At 37.2% G+C, this 17,040-nt stretch overlaps 2 protein-coding genes across 7 annotated transcripts in view; one reads left to right on the forward strand and one right to left on the reverse strand.

The window, feature by feature from the left end:
* The window catches only part of CENPP (centromere protein P), a 377,506-nt gene that overhangs the window by 140,388 nt on the left and 220,078 nt on the right, over positions 1-17,040 (reverse strand). The window lies entirely within an intron of this gene.
* ASPN (asporin) overlaps positions 5,914-17,040 on the forward strand; it is a 36,383-nt gene continuing 25,256 nt past the window's right edge. Inside the window, exons 1-4 of one of the 4 annotated variants that reach the window (XM_037157095.2) lie at positions 5,917-6,156; positions 9,290-9,397; positions 12,814-13,082; positions 16,412-16,524. In XM_037157095.2, coding sequence (XP_037012990.1) covers positions 12,833-13,082; positions 16,412-16,524 — 363 coding nt within the window. In that variant the 5' untranslated portion in view covers positions 5,917-6,156; positions 9,290-9,397; positions 12,814-12,832. Of the gene's footprint in view, positions 6,157-9,289; positions 9,398-12,813; positions 13,083-16,411; positions 16,525-17,040 lie in introns of all 4 variants that reach the window. The other 3 variants (XM_037157096.2, XM_053662803.1, XM_037157094.2) reach the window with 3 other exon arrangements.

A 17,040-nucleotide genomic window follows, 5' to 3' on the forward strand; every position in this document is an offset into this window, starting at 1 on the left:
GTCTGATGGGGACTCCTTTGTAGGTGACTGTCCCCTTAGCTCTTGCTGCTTCTAGGATTCTCTCCTTCATTTTAATTTTGGCTAATGTAATTATGATGTGCCTTGGTGTGTTCCTTCTTGGGACCAACTTCTTTGGGACTCTCTGAGCTTCCTGGATTTCCTGGAAGTCTATTTCCTTTGCCAGATTGGGGAAATTCTCCTTTATTATTTGTTCAAATAAGTTTTCCACTGGTGGCTGTGTCTTTCCCCCTTCTGGTACCCCTATAATTCGGATGTTGGAGCGTTTAAAGATGTCCTGGAGGTTCCTAAGACTCTCCTCATTTCTTTGAATTCTTGCTTCTTGACTCTTTTCTGTTTGGCCATTATTTGCTTTTTTCTGGTCCACTCTCTTGATTTGAGTCCCAGTTTCCTTTTCATTGCTCTTGGTGCCCTGTGCAATTCCATTCATTTCAATTAGTTTCGCCTTCATATATTTGTCTAATTTGTGGCTATAATCAACCAGTTCTGTGAGGATCCTGATCGCCAGTGTTTTAAACTGTGCGTCTGAGAGTTTTGCTATTTCTTCATCGCTTAGATCTATAGGTTCTGGGGCTTTGAGATCTTTCTGCGCCATTTTTGGTCTGTTCTGGCCCTTTAAGTGTGAGAAGCGTGCCTTGGACTCCCAGGTCGCTGGGTTGTGACGCTGTATGTGGGGGCATGGTCAGAGCGGGGAAATGGCAGCGACCTCCACTGCCGCTTGCCGCGGGACCCGCCGATCCCCCAGTCCAACCGCCCTCTCCCTCGCCTGTCCACCGGCGCACAAATGCGCGACCACAGTCAACACGCAGCACCACTCCTCCGCTGTCTCCCCCTCAGTCGCTTGCCTGGTCGCTCGCTCAGTCGCTCACTAGGTCCAACCCTGCGCCTGGATTCCCCGCGCCTGAGTCCATCTGACCTCAGTCCGTCTGACCAAGTCCTCCTATGCAACCCCGCTTCACCAGCCGCTGGTTTCGCCCCTTACCAGTCAGGCTGAAGAATTTGTTATTAACGGACTTCCGAAAAGTTCAATTTTCCGTGTTCTGGCTGTGTTTTCTGTTGCTAATATTTAGTTGTCTCTAAACTTGGTTGTGTGAGAAGGCACGGCACATCCACCTATGCCTCCATCTTGGCGGAAGTCCCAGATTGATTTTTAAAGATACTCTGTATATGCTCGCTTAGGCAGCACATATACTAAAATTAAAGATATTTGTCAGCAGTGATATGAAATTTTCTGCTTTTTAAAAAATACTATATGCTCTAAAGAAAACACATCTATAGGCTAAAATACTACCCAAGGGTCATGACATACAGAATAAAGGCAATTCATTATAAAGCACAGAACCTAGTCCACCATTAGGGACACCTGAACATTCAAAACCATGAAATCACAACCATCCATTCCTTTCAGAAGTCTTGTGAATCCTTATTACATACAAACTTGATGTAATATATAAAGGACATACATCATCTATATCCTAGGACTCAATGGTCTAGGGCATTCTTAAACCAGGAATTTCTTTGCAAGACACCCTCCCACGCATCCCTCAGGGCTTCTCTAGTGACTGATCACTCTCATCCCCCCAATCTTGCTTTGCTCCATAGCACTTACACAATTCACTAAATGAAAAGATGGAACAACAGATTCCTTGTACCTACTGCTAGATGAGACCATTACATAATCCAAGTCACTCTCATTCCCCCAATCTTGCTTTGCTCCATAGCACTTACACAATTCACTGAATGAAAAGATGGATCAACAGATTCCTTGTAGCTACTGCTAGACGAGACCATTACATAATCCACTGCAATGTACTTAGAAGGTGAGGGCTAAAAAGATGATAAGGCACCAGATAATGGCTGCTCTAAACCACAAAACTGGATCACTTGAGTGGTACCTGAGCTCTGAAAGGCATCAATGTGGCCACAGTCATTCCTAATCCTTACTCCTGGGATTCTTAATTTGAACAACATGATTTCTAAGGTATTTTCCAGTTCTCACTTGTTAGGGTTTAGACCACTTCATTTCTAAAGTAGAAGGTAGTCAGGAAAATAGGAGATAGTCAAGAGGTAATAGGAGGTAAGTCAGGGTCTTAGAAATTATTCATGAGCTCAACTTAAGCAATTTATTTTTATCTTTACATGGTTAAAATATATCAAGCCATGCAAGAAATTCATCTTGAAGCTCCTTTTATAGCAATCCATGTCTCTGTTCATAAAATGGTAGTACAGAGAATATTACTTTTTCAGTTTTGTCATTTATTTTCTTGTTTACCATGTAGTAATGTGCTGCTTATTTATGATTCCTAGCAATATTATTTGATATAGTAAAACTAATTCCCCAATATTAACCTCATAGTTTTTAAAATATATTTTGATTATGCCATTACAGTTGTCCTATTCCCCCCCTTCATTCCACTCCACCCTGCACACCCCTCCCCCACCATTGCCCCCCTTTGGTTTATGTCCACGTGTCTCAAAGTTCTTTAGATTCTGTATTTCCCATACTATTCTTGCCCTCCCCCTATCTATTTTCTACCTACCATTTATGCTACTTATTTTCTGTACCTTCTCCCCCCTTCTCCTCCTCCCACTCCTGTTGCTAACTCTCCATGTGATCTTCATTTCTATGGTTTCACTCCTAATCTAGCTGTTCTCTTAGTTTGCTTTTGTTTTAGGTGTGGTTGTTAATAACTATGAGTTTGCTGTCCTTTCACTGTTCATATTTTTATCTTCTTTTTCTTAGAGAAGTCCCTTTAACATTTCATATAATAAGGGCTTGGTAATGATGAACTCCTTGAACTTGACCTTATCTGAGAAGCACTTTATCTGCCCTTCCATTCTAAATGAAAGCTTTGCTGGATAGATCAATCTTCGATGTAGGTCTTTGGATTTCATGACTTGGAATACCTCTTTCTAGCCCCTTCTTGCATGTAAGGTCTCTTTTGAGAAATCCGCTGACAGTCTGATGGGAACTCCTTTGTAGGTGACTGTCCCTTTATCTCTTGCTGCTTCTAGGATTCTCTCCTTCATATTAATCTTGGCTAATGTAATGATGATGTGCCTTGGTGTGTTCCTTCTTGGGTCCCACTTCTTTGGGACTCTTTGAGCTTCCTGGATTTCCTGGAAGTCTATTGCCTTTGCCAGATTGGGGAAGTTCTCCTTTATTATTTGTTCAAATAAGTTTTCCACTCCTGGCTGTTCCCCCTCCCCTTCTGGTACCCCTATAATTCAGATGTTGGAGCGTTTAAAGATGTCCTAAAGGTTCCTAAGCCTCTCCTCATTTTTTTGAATTCTTGTTTCTTCATTCTTTTCTGTTTGGTCATTTTTTTCTTCCTTCTGGTCCACTCTCTTGATTTGAGTCCCAGTTTCCTTTCCATCACTATTGGTTTCCTGTGCATTGCCCTTCATTTCACTTAGTTTAGCCTTCATTTGTTCCTGTAATTTGTGACGAAAATCAACCAGTTCTGTGAGCATCCTAATCACCAGTGTTTTGAACTGTGCATCTGAAAGGTTGGCTATTTCTTGGTCACTTAGAGTTATTGGCTCTGGGGTTTTGAGTTCTTCTTGAGCCATGCTTTGGTCTGTTCATGCCTGTTACGTATCAGGGGCAGAGCCCTACGTGTTCTCTAGGGTGGGGCAACTCAGTTGCTGGGTTGTGACATTGTATATGGGGGTGGGATCAGAGAGGGGCAATAGCAGTCCCCTCTGCTGCTTCCCACCTTAGGGGCCTGCACGGTCTGTCTCACTGCTCACTCCTTCGCCTGGTTTATCCATGCAGGAATGTGTGACTGTGGTCAGGCTGCCACCTTGTGCCCTCACTGGGTCTGCCCATCACAACCCCACACCTGGCAGCTGCCAACCACCGCCCGCATACCTGGGTCATTCTGGCCCAGTTTTCCTGCGCAACCCTGCTCCACCAGTTGCTGGCTTCACCCCTCACACCAGTCTGGCTGAACAGTTTATTGTTGTCGGACTTCCATATAGTTCAATTTTCTGTGTTTTGGTTGTGTTTTTGTTACTAAAACTTTGTTGTCTTTAAACTTGATTGTGCGAAGAGGCACAGTGTTTACACCTATGCCACCATCTTGGCCGGAAGTTCTTAACCTCATAATTTTTTAAATACAGCAATTTGTACCTAACAAAAATTCATACATGAGCATCAGATAATAAAGAATGTTCAAATGTTCATAGCTGTGCTACAAATGGGAATTAACCTAGTAGACTCTATATAAAATATATAATCTGTGGTGTATTAACAGAATACAATACAATAATGAAGATGAATATATTATTGTTAACCAAAAGGACTTAGATGGATCTCAAAAACATAAGGTTGAATGAAGAAAGCCAGACACAAAAGAGAATGTACTGTAAGAATGATCCATTTATGTGAAGTTCATAAAATAGGCTATGGTGATTGAGGTCAGGCAAGGTCCCCTCTGGAGAGAGTGATTATGGGGAGGGCTCTGGGAGCACAGGGATTACTTTAGTTTGTGAAAATTAATTGATTCTGGAGGAAGACAAGCTCAGGGCTCACAAGTAAGGAGAAGAGAAAGAGGCTACCTCACTTTTTGTGAGGTTTTTCTAAAGCGAGGGAAAAATTGCACTTGCTACATCATATGAACACACCTTTAGAAAAACATCAATTTTCTAAACCATAGGTTTTCCTAAAGGTATGTTCATATGATGTGTTCATATTTTTGTAATATATACTTCAATTAAAAGTTAAATAATGAAACATTGAGCAAAACAAATACAATTTTTCCCAAGAGCTTCCATTTACAATTGCTACTCTGATGAAACTCAGGTTAATAAAGTCCAGTTCAACTTTCAAGATGTCCCAGTTTATCAAGGTAACACATGTACCTTGTTTTGAACTAAACATAACTGAATAAATGAGAATGTGAGCATTCTAACCAAACAGGAGGACTGCCACCCTTTAGGTGCTGCAGGCCTGAAGTTTTTTGGGCCCAGTGTAGGAAACTGTCTACCTCTAATTCCAAGGAAGGGTATTTTATCTGGGTGGGGAATGGCCACCTGCCCATTTGAGGCACAGTACTCTCTCTATAGTTATGGCTGCCATTTCTCTGGGAGGAGGGAAAGGACAGTCAAAATATTTATGGCAGTAAAGAATAAGTCCTGCTGACTAAAAATGCACTCTGTAAAGAGGCTAGCCACAACATCTGAAAATCAGGAGACTCACTGGCATCACCTAGCACTAGTCAGTCTTTCTCACCAGACTTAGGAAAATGTCCTCTCTTGAAGGATGTCTTATTTGATGTAGGAATTGGGCATTCTCTCAGGAGTAAATGGGTAAGGGTATGCTAACAATGACTTCCTTCTCAGCAAATGGTGTCTTTCTGCTCCAGGGGTCCTCCCTAAAAACTGTGTGGTCACAGCTAATACTCTCTTGAAATGGGAAAGTCCAACCATGGCATATAGGCTGAGAAACCGGAGGCATTACATAGGGTCTGTTCCTCAGCTCCCCTACCATGCCTAGAGCAGGTCTAAAAACTTTTAAAAAATATATTGAGAAGCATGCTTTATGTAATAGCTTCAGTCACCAGAAGAAAACAACAGCATGGCTCCTGTCTCTGATACTTCTAGAGTTTGGATTTGTACTTCAATAACGTTCATACACTTTACTAAGAATGATAAATATTTTGTTGGTCTATATAAGGTGAATACTTTTTAAATTTATAATTTATAAGTATTCATTCATTTAAGAATTTCTTGAAGTATTTTTTCTAAGCAGGTATTTCTTGAATGACTATCACTGTATTTTCAATGGCCAGTTGCCATGTATTATTAAACACTTTTTTTCTTCAGAATCTTCCAGTAGACATCTAGAGTTTCGCTAGAAGTCTTGGCTACAATACAAACTGTGATGAAAAACACATGAGCAGCAACAAGTTTTAATCTTGCTTCTCAGTACAAACATGGGCTAATCTGTGGAAGCAGCTTATTCCAGTGTCACCAAGGGTGCAGCCACACAAGGCTCTGACGAAGAGTCCTTTTCTTTTAAATGTAACATCTTGTCTTTTCTTCTTAAAAAGTACCTGAGCACATTTACATTACAGATAAGCAGTACATGGTGGAAAATTCTACTTTCAAGAGGGCTTACTCTCTTCTTACAAGGTATGTTTTCATGTATTTTTTTCCTATGCCAGTATACATTTATTTTATAGTTAATATTATGGAGACATTATTATTGTTAATGTAAATGCTTATAAATTATATGATAAAGTTTAAAGTTGATCTGTATAATTTCTTTAAAAATCAGTACTTAATTACATATCAATCTAAAGTTACTACAGCTTTTTATATTTTATATATAAAAAATTTATTTTCAATATAATTGTGACTGTTTTGACAACTAAATAAAAGCCTGTCCTTATGCTTCACCAACAATGTTCACATGGCTGACTCTACAAATCATTTAAGCAAATATCTGTATCTTCTTTTAGGAAAATAACATTGTCTTAATAATTCGTGATTAGGAAGTATGAGAATATCACAAATACATTTTACCACAAATATTTTATTTACTATTTTATTAAATAAAACAGTAATATTTACTGTTTTATTAAATATTATTTACTGTTTTACTAAATAAAACAGTAAATAATTCTTTTGAAATGTAAAACTATGATTATTTTCTAATACATTTTTATATAGATGTATTCAAATGTCACTTTACTCATATTTGAATATTCCTATTTTCCCTTGATAAATGTCTTTCTTATTCTTCTGTAATGAAATGGCACTGCCCAGTTAGAATGGAAGTTATATAATGCCAAGAAAGAGTAATGCTCAGCAACAGTTTAGCTCTCTATTCAATATAAAAAATTAGGAACTTCTTTTCACAAAATCCATAAAGTCTGAATTTAAAACAAAGATTTCCTTTGTCTCATCCCAAAATAAAATTTTTATTAAATCTCAGATTTAAAAAATTAAGCAATGTATTTGATATTCTACTCCTTCCTAATTTGAATAGAGGAGAACATTCTTTCTTGTTCATCTATCAGATGTGTGACACCCATGAACTGTGGCCACATGTGTAGAATTAAATCATAAAGAAGTTTTAGGGTTCTATATGTCTCTCAAAATAAAGTACTTTCTACAGTTAATCCTACTGAGAATCACTGTTTAAAGAAAGAAATAAAAATAAATCAAAAGTGCATGTATACGTGAAAGTATCTTTTTATCTTGTTTGTTTTCAATATTTAGCAATATTGTATAGTGGTGGGCAGATGATGGAACTGCAGTTTTCTATTACAACTAACTACTGCTTATTAAAAAATATTAAAAAGGAATATTTGACACCTGATCTGAGATTTGAGGCAAGAGAGATTACTTTTATAAGCATAAGCCTTAAGGCACTATAGGAAACAGAGAAAAATGAAGAGGTAGGAGTTTTTGCTTTTTAAGACAGCAGGTAGATTGCTAGATGAACTGAAAAACTGATGAAGGACAAAAGAAAAGGCAGCCAGCAAGTTCTTTATTGAGATGCTATTTATACTTCTAAGATAAAGTTAATTATTTCTTTAAGAAAAGTATAATCTATAAAAAGTATCAGTTTCCATGACCAAAAGGTACTGTGAATAAGTTTCCAAATGCATGCCTAGATGTTAACCTTGTTCATTTATAAAGCCTCTGCCTTGATTACACCTGAATTTAATAGTCTGGATTCCATCTGTGAATGAACAGAATATGTTATATAACATTTATATACTGAAAACTACTGGCACTTGAGTACTGATAGAAATATTTCAGCCAAGGGGAAATGTTGCCAAACATGGAAGTTATAAGCACAGTGACTTATTTTCCTAATAATAGTGTCTAAGAGGAAATACCATTTCAGTTAGATAAATTTTCCACTCTAAGTTTGTGGAATGTTGAAGTGGAAAACAGGAGCTTATGCAAATTCATAAAGGCACTTCTTATCCTCATTTCCAGTCCTGAAAATAATGGGCAAACTTCTTACCCTGTGCTCTCTGAGGACAATTTGGCTACTATCTGGAAGTCACTGTGGGATGAGGACTTGGGAGGTGGCCACGCAGACAGTGCAGGGGTGAGGACGCTGGCCTCAGCTTCTTAAGATGTTAAAGAGGGCAATGGAAGAAAAGTCTCCAATATGCCATGGTTCAATCAATAACAGCATTAGTATCAAAGTAGTATTCCAAATATTATCCTGATTAAGAGAAACTTGAAACCAAAATCTACAGCTTTCCATGAATAAAAACCTTTGGCAACACTGGTCTAAACTGGGAAAATACTGAATCTTCCTGAGACCAAGACTTAAATACTGCCAAAATTAATCAAGTAAGAACTTGAGCCATATTAATACACTCAAAATTTAAAATAAGACAAACAACTAAAAGTTACATCATTTTAAATGAACTATTATTCTGTATATTCTTTCTGAAGATAGGGAAAAACCCATTACTATATAGTAATCTCTTCTGGAAATTTCAATATTTTTCTACTGGTTAAAAAAATTGCTAAAATAAAATAAGGTAAGGTTTGGGGTCTATAATCACTTGTACGTTATCAAGGGTTTATCATCTCAGATCAAGGGTATAAATGTTGAGTTCCTCATGGAATCAAGTTTCATCTGACTTCTCTTTTCAAGTAACCGGAATATGAGAATAAAAAATACAAGATTAATTTTACATAGCTAATAGAAGACAGAACTAGTAAGGAGAGATGAATATGCCAGAGGGCATTTTTGGTTTCAATATAAAGAATTTCCTATCAACCACTGATGGACAACAATGGAAACTGGATGCCTCTCCATGAGGTATGCTCCCTGATTCCTCTCACTGGAATTAAGCAAGCAGACAGTGAACGCACTCTCTGGTCCAGAGTGTTCTGGAGGAACCTCCAACACTAGAAGGAAGTTCAAACTAGATGACATTTCCTGCTTCCACAGGTCTCCTCCATCACTCACTAAGGGCTTGAGAAGGTATGACAAATCACTGCCTCCACCAGCCATCAACTGGAAAGCTTCCTAACTACCACATATGTGCCACTGTCTAAAGAGCAGGCCAGAGTCTCCACTTCATCTAAGGCAGGGAGGGTCTCACAAAACTATTTAGTGTAAAAAAAGAGTAGAGAAGGAAGAAAGGAAGAGAGGTGCCTCCTGACCCCATGGGTGAGCTGGTCAGAAGGAGGGGATATGGAAGAGAAACAACCCTACCCCAAAACACACAGCTTCTTTCTCCCTGCCCCTGTCATCTGTGCAACTGGCTTGTCTTTGTCCCTCCAGCTCTGCTCCTCTGTCATACCTACTCTGTTCCTTATCCTAGCCTGCATCCCATTCCAAGGCTCTCCTGGGTTACAGGACAACAAGACTACAGCAGGAAGCAAAAGGAAGGTAAGGTTTGCAGTGCTGAAGGCAAGTCCCTGTCTGCCGGGCCACAGGGAAAGCCTACGTGTTCTTGGTTTATTCCCATTTTGGCTAACACATTCTTCTTACATGTATTTTTAAAAGCTCTATGGTTTTATTAGGTCTGTATTTTCCCATATATAAGTGCTAAATACATTTTTCTGGTCTAGACTGGGAAACTACAACCCTTCAACCTCTAAGTTTCTACAAGAAAATACTGAAACTTAAACCACTAACCAACTCCAACAGTTTTTTTTGTTGTTGTTATCAAATTCCTCATCTCCCAGAGATTACAGTAAATGGGGTTAGGCCTCAGAAAATTGTAGTCCCAACCAATTTCCCAGATGGGTACTATTATTGGAATTTTGGGGGAACAGTAAGTGAAAAACCTTTAAATGCACTAAATGTCTCATGCTGTGTAAGTGGTAGAAAAAGGCCAAAATACAGGGAGGACCAAAGCAAATAGGAGGACCTATTTTTTTGCAGGCTAATATTAAAATATTTAGAAAGCAAGATAATTCTCCATTCATAATCCAACTACCCCTCTTTAATAGGTTTGTGTATTCTATTTCAATCTCTTTTTCACATGTGTCTACACTTGTTTTTTATAGATGTCTTTATTTCTACTGATCTCAAAGAGTAAGCTGAGGGCTATGAAGAGTAGACAGACTTATGGTGAAAATTTTACTTTCAGACTCAGAGAAGCACACATCTGGAGATTCCTCCAAGCTGATCCAATCACAGTTACACAGCACGGTTTACTTGTAGTTTAGTCCTATTTACTAACTTAAACATTTATTTTTTAGTTTTCCTATTAATTTACCTGACCAAGTATTAACTTTTATAAAGAGACTAGTACATTATGGGCTATGGCTTTGTTTTCTGAGCAGGGAAGAGTGCCCAGATGTGCTCCACTTCACAGATCCTAGTACCTGTCTGGTACACAGCAGGTAGATGATAGATGTCTACTGAAAAACTCCAGCAACCTCAAACAAAGCCAGAGATAGGATCTCAAATGACATTTCATTTAACAGCTTCTATGCCAAGATCAGAAAAGGTCAGGGCTGTCATGGCTCCAGAAAACATAGTTGAAATGCAGAACAATGTTAAAAATAATTTTTTTAAACATTGATATCAGGGATAAGCTTTGGTTTAGCTTCAAGGACTAAGAACTGAATTAGCTGAGAGTTTTGGGGGTCAAGGTAAAAACTAAGGACCAAGCATTTCTTGACCTTACACAAAGAAGTGTAAGGTCAAGAAACAATGTATAAAAGTTAGTCAGCCAAGAAGCAGAAATAATGTACCAGAGACAAAGTGATATTAGAAAAGAAGCCCAGCTGACACAAACTGCCAGCATTCCAGGAATACAGAATACTAACCTGCTTGTTTTCTGGTATGGCTGACAGAAGGTACTGGGCTTTGAGTTGCTAGCACAATCTCTCTTTGTACTATACAAATTTGACCACAGAACTACTCCCATTTCCACTCTCCCAATCCAAGCTATATGTGAGCCCCTTTCCGTATAGGTATGTACCAGAAAACAATGTGTAGACTGGCTGGAGGGAAAGATATGATAGAGTGTGCTTATGAGGCCACTAGATTTTGGAATAAAAGTAGAGTGCTCCCACATGGGCTGCATCAGAAAATACAGAGATTGGGTTGGGAAAAATGGACTCTAACTCGGGTTCCAATTTTCTTTGATCATGTGGTCTTAGGGAAGCCACTGAAGCTCTTTGCACAGCCCATTCCTCCAGATTAATGTAAGGGATGCATCTATAATAAATTCTGAACTGATACTTCCACAAGCCAATGCAGAGTTCTGAAATGGGATTTCAGAATAGAATTATTAAAATATAAAGAGTTTTTGCTATTCTCAGACATGTCCTATAATCTTCTTTCCTAGCACAACTGGGTGTGGGTTATCATAGGAAAACTTCATGTATTAATTAGGCTGATGACATCCAGCCACCCAGGTGGCAAAATGTTCATGTTGCCATTTAGAGTTCTAAGAATTAATGCTAACTCTCCTCTGGATTAAAAGACACACCACATATAAATAAATGTTTTAATTTAGTTATTTCACTTCTGATTCCTAAGTCCAGAAAAGGAGATGTTCAAGCTGATGTCTGGGTTCTGGGAAAGTATAAGCAGCTTGCATGACTCAAGGATGTGGGGGCCAGGTCTTTCTAAGGCTGGGCCAACTGCTGGCTAAGGTACTGTCTCTTGCTTAGGCATGGCAGGCCAGTGGCACTGCTGGGTGACCTGCCTGAGGACATCTGGGTGAGTGAATGAAAACAGGCATAAATCTTTTTTGGGTGATTTCATAAGCTTTAAAGTTTTGAAAATTACCAAGAATGTATGTTTTACAGGTAGCAGTTAAAAAATATGATAAGTAAACAAACTTGTGGGAATATCCACAATCAGATTAACAACAAAGCCATGTTCAGAAGGTTTTCTCTCATACATTCCAGTTTTGTATGAACTTTTAAAAATACAACTAAAAACAAATCTCCCCTATCAAGCCAAACAAACAGTATACAGTGGAAAGATGGGTAAGAAAGAATAGTCTGGACCTCAGGTGCTTTGGATCAGATATTAGATAATGGCACAGATTAGAGGAAGAAATTCAAATGACATTGTGGAAAAAATGACCAACCCTGAGACTGAGGCTGGGGGAGGGTGGTAGAAGACAGATTCATTAAAGAAAACTTCCAGATGTGTGCCAAGGGGACATGAAGATTTTACTTTGAAAATGACATAGATATTAAGGCCATGGAAGGATTTGGGAACAACCAGGTATGATGATCTGGTTTTATTTTTTAAAACATTTATTAGTTTCCTAAGTATAAAAGCTACACTTACTGCTCATTATAAAAGTTAAAAAAAAAAAGAAGACTCAAGAACTTATTCATTGTTCTACTACCCAGAGATTATAATCAATTAGGTATATTTGGGTCAGGGATTTTGTTTGTTCGGTATGTCTGAATTTTTTATATTTGTTTTTCATTTAAAAAAAATAACATTTTATATTTTTAAACATCTATGCAAATACCTGTGGGTTACAAAGTATTTCACGAATATACCCTATTTTAGTATTTCCACTTAACCACAACATTACCTTTAACTTTTTGCTATCATATATAATTCTATGATGAACATCTTTATGCACATCAGAATTATGTACTGTGACTAGATTCTAAAAAGTAATTACTACATGAAACAAAGATCATTTTAAAGCTTCTAATGCATACTGCTAAACTGCTTTTCAAAACGTTTTATAAATTTACTCTCACACTAGCAATGGAGAAGAATGACATTTCATTGTACTTTTGCCAGCTCTAAGAAATACGCAGTTGCAGAAATTGTATGTTTAATCCTTAATTTAATCTTCAATGTCTACTTAGTCATAGGACACAAGACAACATGAAGGAGTGTGTGCTCCTAGTATTCTTGGCTCTGTGCTCTGCCAAACCCTTATTTCGCCCTTCGTACATGATGCTGAAGAATATGATGCTGAAGGACATGGAAGATGAAGGTGATGCTGATGCTGATACTGACAACTCTCTTTTCCCAACCAGAGAGTCAATTAACCCTTTCTTCCCATTCAATCTGTTTCCAACCTGTCCGTTTGGATGCCAGTGCTACTCAAGAGTTGTACACTGTTCTGATCTAGGTAAGAACATGTCAACTTGTTGTGGAGAATAACATCATTCTGACAAAAATAAAAAGAAAAAGTCTTCATTGAAATTTCAAAAATCAACTCCATGAGTGTAAAAAAACCTTTTCATTTGAATTTCTGAAAGTATAACAAGCCCCAAAGTACATTCAAACTGATTTTAAAAATAATAGAAATTAGAGGAAAACAATGAGAATTTCATATATAGAACATTTCTTTCTCTTCCCAAAATTAAACCAAAGTGCTTCATTTTCATTTCCTTCAGAAAGAATGGATGTTATGGTAGTTTCTTCCCTCAGGATGTTAGCAGGAGGAGATTGTGTTTTTTAGTAAAATTCTACAATAACAAATTTAATCAACTGTTCAGGAGAATGAGTAAGTTATAGATTTATTGATGGTAGCCATTCTGGCAGGTGTGAGGTGATATCTCATTGTGGTTTTAATTAGCATTTCTCTGAGAATCAGTAATGTTGAGCATTTTCCCCCACATCTATGGGCCACCTGCATGTCATCTTTAGAGAAGTGTCTGGGTCCTTTGCCCATTTTTTAATCAGGTTATTTGTCTTCCTGAGATCATTAAAAACTTTTTAAAAATAGGTTACAGAGATGTGAAATCCCTAGTCTATGTATTTTAAAGACAATTCTCTATTTGAGTAATTTGAATTTAGAACTGTCTACAAAAGAAGTAAGTAAACTAAATTACTTTTTAAAATCTCTTAAAATGTGTAATTCTCTGCTGAGTATTTTATTTTTGAATACCTCTATTTAAGGTGTTTTCAAATAGAGGGACACACTTATAGCCTGCTCAAAAAGAGGATGTGTTGAAAATTTACATCAAGAGTAGCTATATTCACCTATTTCCAAAAGAGGGGATGACTCAAATCTGCCACATGGCAATAAACCAAGGTCTGACACAAATCTCCCATTCTGGAGCTGGTGGCCCATCAGGGCAACTTTCAGAGAGCACATGAGCATACAGTACCTCTGAAAGTTTTAGACTCACTTCCTACTGTTACAGAATTTGTGAAATTAGTGAAAGCTTGTTACAATACACTCTAGAGACAAAATGAGAGGGGTGAATAAAAAGCATTCAGGTAAAGATTATTAGATAAAATCAGTGGGAAAGTGTTAATGGAATATACAGGGCAGGAAAAAATGGGCTTTTAAGCCTTATTTTTGGCATTGGTGTGAACAAAAGATAAAGCAATACTTGAGAAAAGCTAGTTTGGAAGTGCATGGAGAATGAGTGTGGGAAGAGCAGCAGGAAGGAGAAATGAGGAAGCCGAGACAGACCCTAGTACAAGAAAAGGTTATAGTTAGGAAATATCAGAATGTACTGTCATTTCTAAGTTGCTTTCCAGGCAGGAAACAACTCTACCATCAGTTTGCAGAGTTAGACAAGTGAAAATACTTTGTAAAACTAAAACCACTACAAACATGTACATATGTACTTTGACACAGGTAGGTACGCATGAACGTGAGTAAGGAGAGGTTCATCTTTAGCACAGGCCATCCTTATGCGACGGCCTTCATATTTGCTCCAGAGCAAAGTTATCTGCCTCCACACAAAGATTTTGGAGAAATATTACATAGCTCTGCTCTAATACACAACTGTCATGAAAGAATTGAGAAAAACCAAACTATCTTATGATAGACAGCTGTTGTAAATCATGTTTTCCTGAATATTTATCTTATAAAATAACAATAGACTCAACAAAATATGTACTGATACATACCTTTAAATGATATCTCACCATGAGCAGTGTATACTGTACCTCCCCCATGACCACTGACAATGAAAAGGTTTGGATACTTGTTGCTCTTTCTCCCCAAGAAAAATAAAATTCTTTCCAGAGCACCTAATTTCACCAGGGGTAGGGAAAGTTTTATCAAAGTTTATGTTATCAGGCTCTTCTGAAGGACTTCCAGCTTCCTATGAGACCTTCCGCTTCATTTTCCAAAATAAAAACAATGTCCTAACAAAACTGCTACTGTTAGCCCATCAACTTACTAACCCCCTTTTCCTTTTACATATTCTATGGTAAAACTTCTCAAAAGAGTTGTCAGTCTTAAAGTATGGAGGGAAGGCTGTGAAGTATTGATAGCCACAGTATTTAGGCATGGAATTCTTCAACTGGGACTACTAAATATAACACTACTTTTAAGGAGTAAAGATGGCTCCACCAAAAGTGTGCCAATATCTGAAACTCACTTTAAAATGCATAAAAAAGATGAGATAATGGACAGTTCGTACAGTAAAATGTTGACGGTAGACAAAGAATATGGGTTTTCACTGTAAAATTATGCTTTTCTGAATGTCACATTAAAACAATAAAATATTGGGAGAAAACAAGGCCCCATACTCATCAAGCATTAACTATAGGGTGGGAAATCTGACAACAAGTAGGGGTGGGCATGTTCAGCCATCTAGAAAAAGCAAAAAAGGTAAGGAACAAATGGAGTATGTACAGATCATGGTAATTTTCTCCTTTTGTTTTTTTATTCAAGAGGAAAAAATATATTTAAGTCTTTTAAAATAAATTAATTAATATTTATTGAGTGCCTACACATAGAAGATGTAGTTGTACCTTAATTTAAGATGACAGAAAAGGAAACTATTCTTGTACCTGCAAAGAGGAATGGTGACTAATAGGTGGGCTCAGGTAACTTGAAACTGGAGCATATGGCTGAAAAAGAATCAAAGCTGTGGATGATAAATTCACTAAAGCTATACTTACTGCACACTTAGATATCAACAATAACTTATAGGTGAATAAGTTTTTGCAAATGAAATAAATAATTTACAACTTATTAGAGAAGTTCATTATTAAAGAAAATGGACAGTAAATTTTTGATAATATGTATGAGAATAATGTAATTCATCTATTTGTCTAAGCAAAATGTTATATATATTTGGCTTCTTAAAATGATCGAAGCCCACAGGCTCCAATTCAGTACCACAACACACTGAAAATGTACAAAGAACTTTAATGTTCATCAGCCAAAAGTGCATCAGCAGAAGCTGTGCCTCAGCTGTTGATCACTTTCTGCCAGTCCTAATTGCCAGGCTGCAGCTTACCTCTATTTCATGCCACCTGCAGCAGATGAACAGTGTTGGCTAGCCCCAGCTAAACACATTGTAAAAATAAAATACTGAAAAAGACCTTCAGGCCTTTCTAAAGAACAATACTTTTGTCATATGTTACATATTAAGTCATCTGCTACTGACTGATAACCATGAATTTTTAACAAATTCATATTTCTAACATATTTGATTCACCTCATCAGCATATAAAGCATGTGTAACATGTTTGTTTCTTTCTCAGGTTTGTCCTCCGTCCCAAGCAACATTCCATTTGATACTCGAATGGTTGACCTTCAAAACAATAAAATTAAGGAAATCAAAGAAAATGATTTTAAAGGACTCTCTTCACTTTATGTAAGAATATATGTTAATATTTTCAAATATTAAGTGAAAATCTCTATCACTACTAATAATTACTAGTAAGACTTGTTCAATTACTAGTAAGACTTGTTCCTGTAAACAAGTCTTACTAGTTCATGTAAACAAGTCTTACTTTTCTGTGTGTAAAGAATGACAAATGCCTGCCATTTGGGGTGTTCTAGTTAATAAACAATTATAGACTTAATTTAATTAATAATTTAATTCCATTCATGTTTATTGAATAATACCCGTGTGAAAGGCAGTGGGTCAAATTTAAGTAAATGGTCCTTAAATAAGCTTATGATCTATTTAGGTAATCATAGTCACTACTCAATAAAATGAGTCAGATTATGATTATTTACAAGAACTCATCATACAGATTTAAGAAAATCTGTACCTGAACCAAGTGATTTATCTTAAGGCACCACAAATGCCTAACAGTAGCACATGCAATATAGTAAACTGACTAATATATGCTTGTATGGCATTTTTTCTAGATTTTTAAAGATG

This window comes from Artibeus jamaicensis, unplaced genomic scaffold (genome assembly GCF_021234435.1).
Source record: "Artibeus jamaicensis isolate MK-2021 breed Jamaican fruit bat unplaced genomic scaffold, CSHL_Jam_final contig_288, whole genome shotgun sequence".
Classification (NCBI taxonomy): Eukaryota; Metazoa; Chordata; class Mammalia; order Chiroptera; family Phyllostomidae; genus Artibeus; species Artibeus jamaicensis.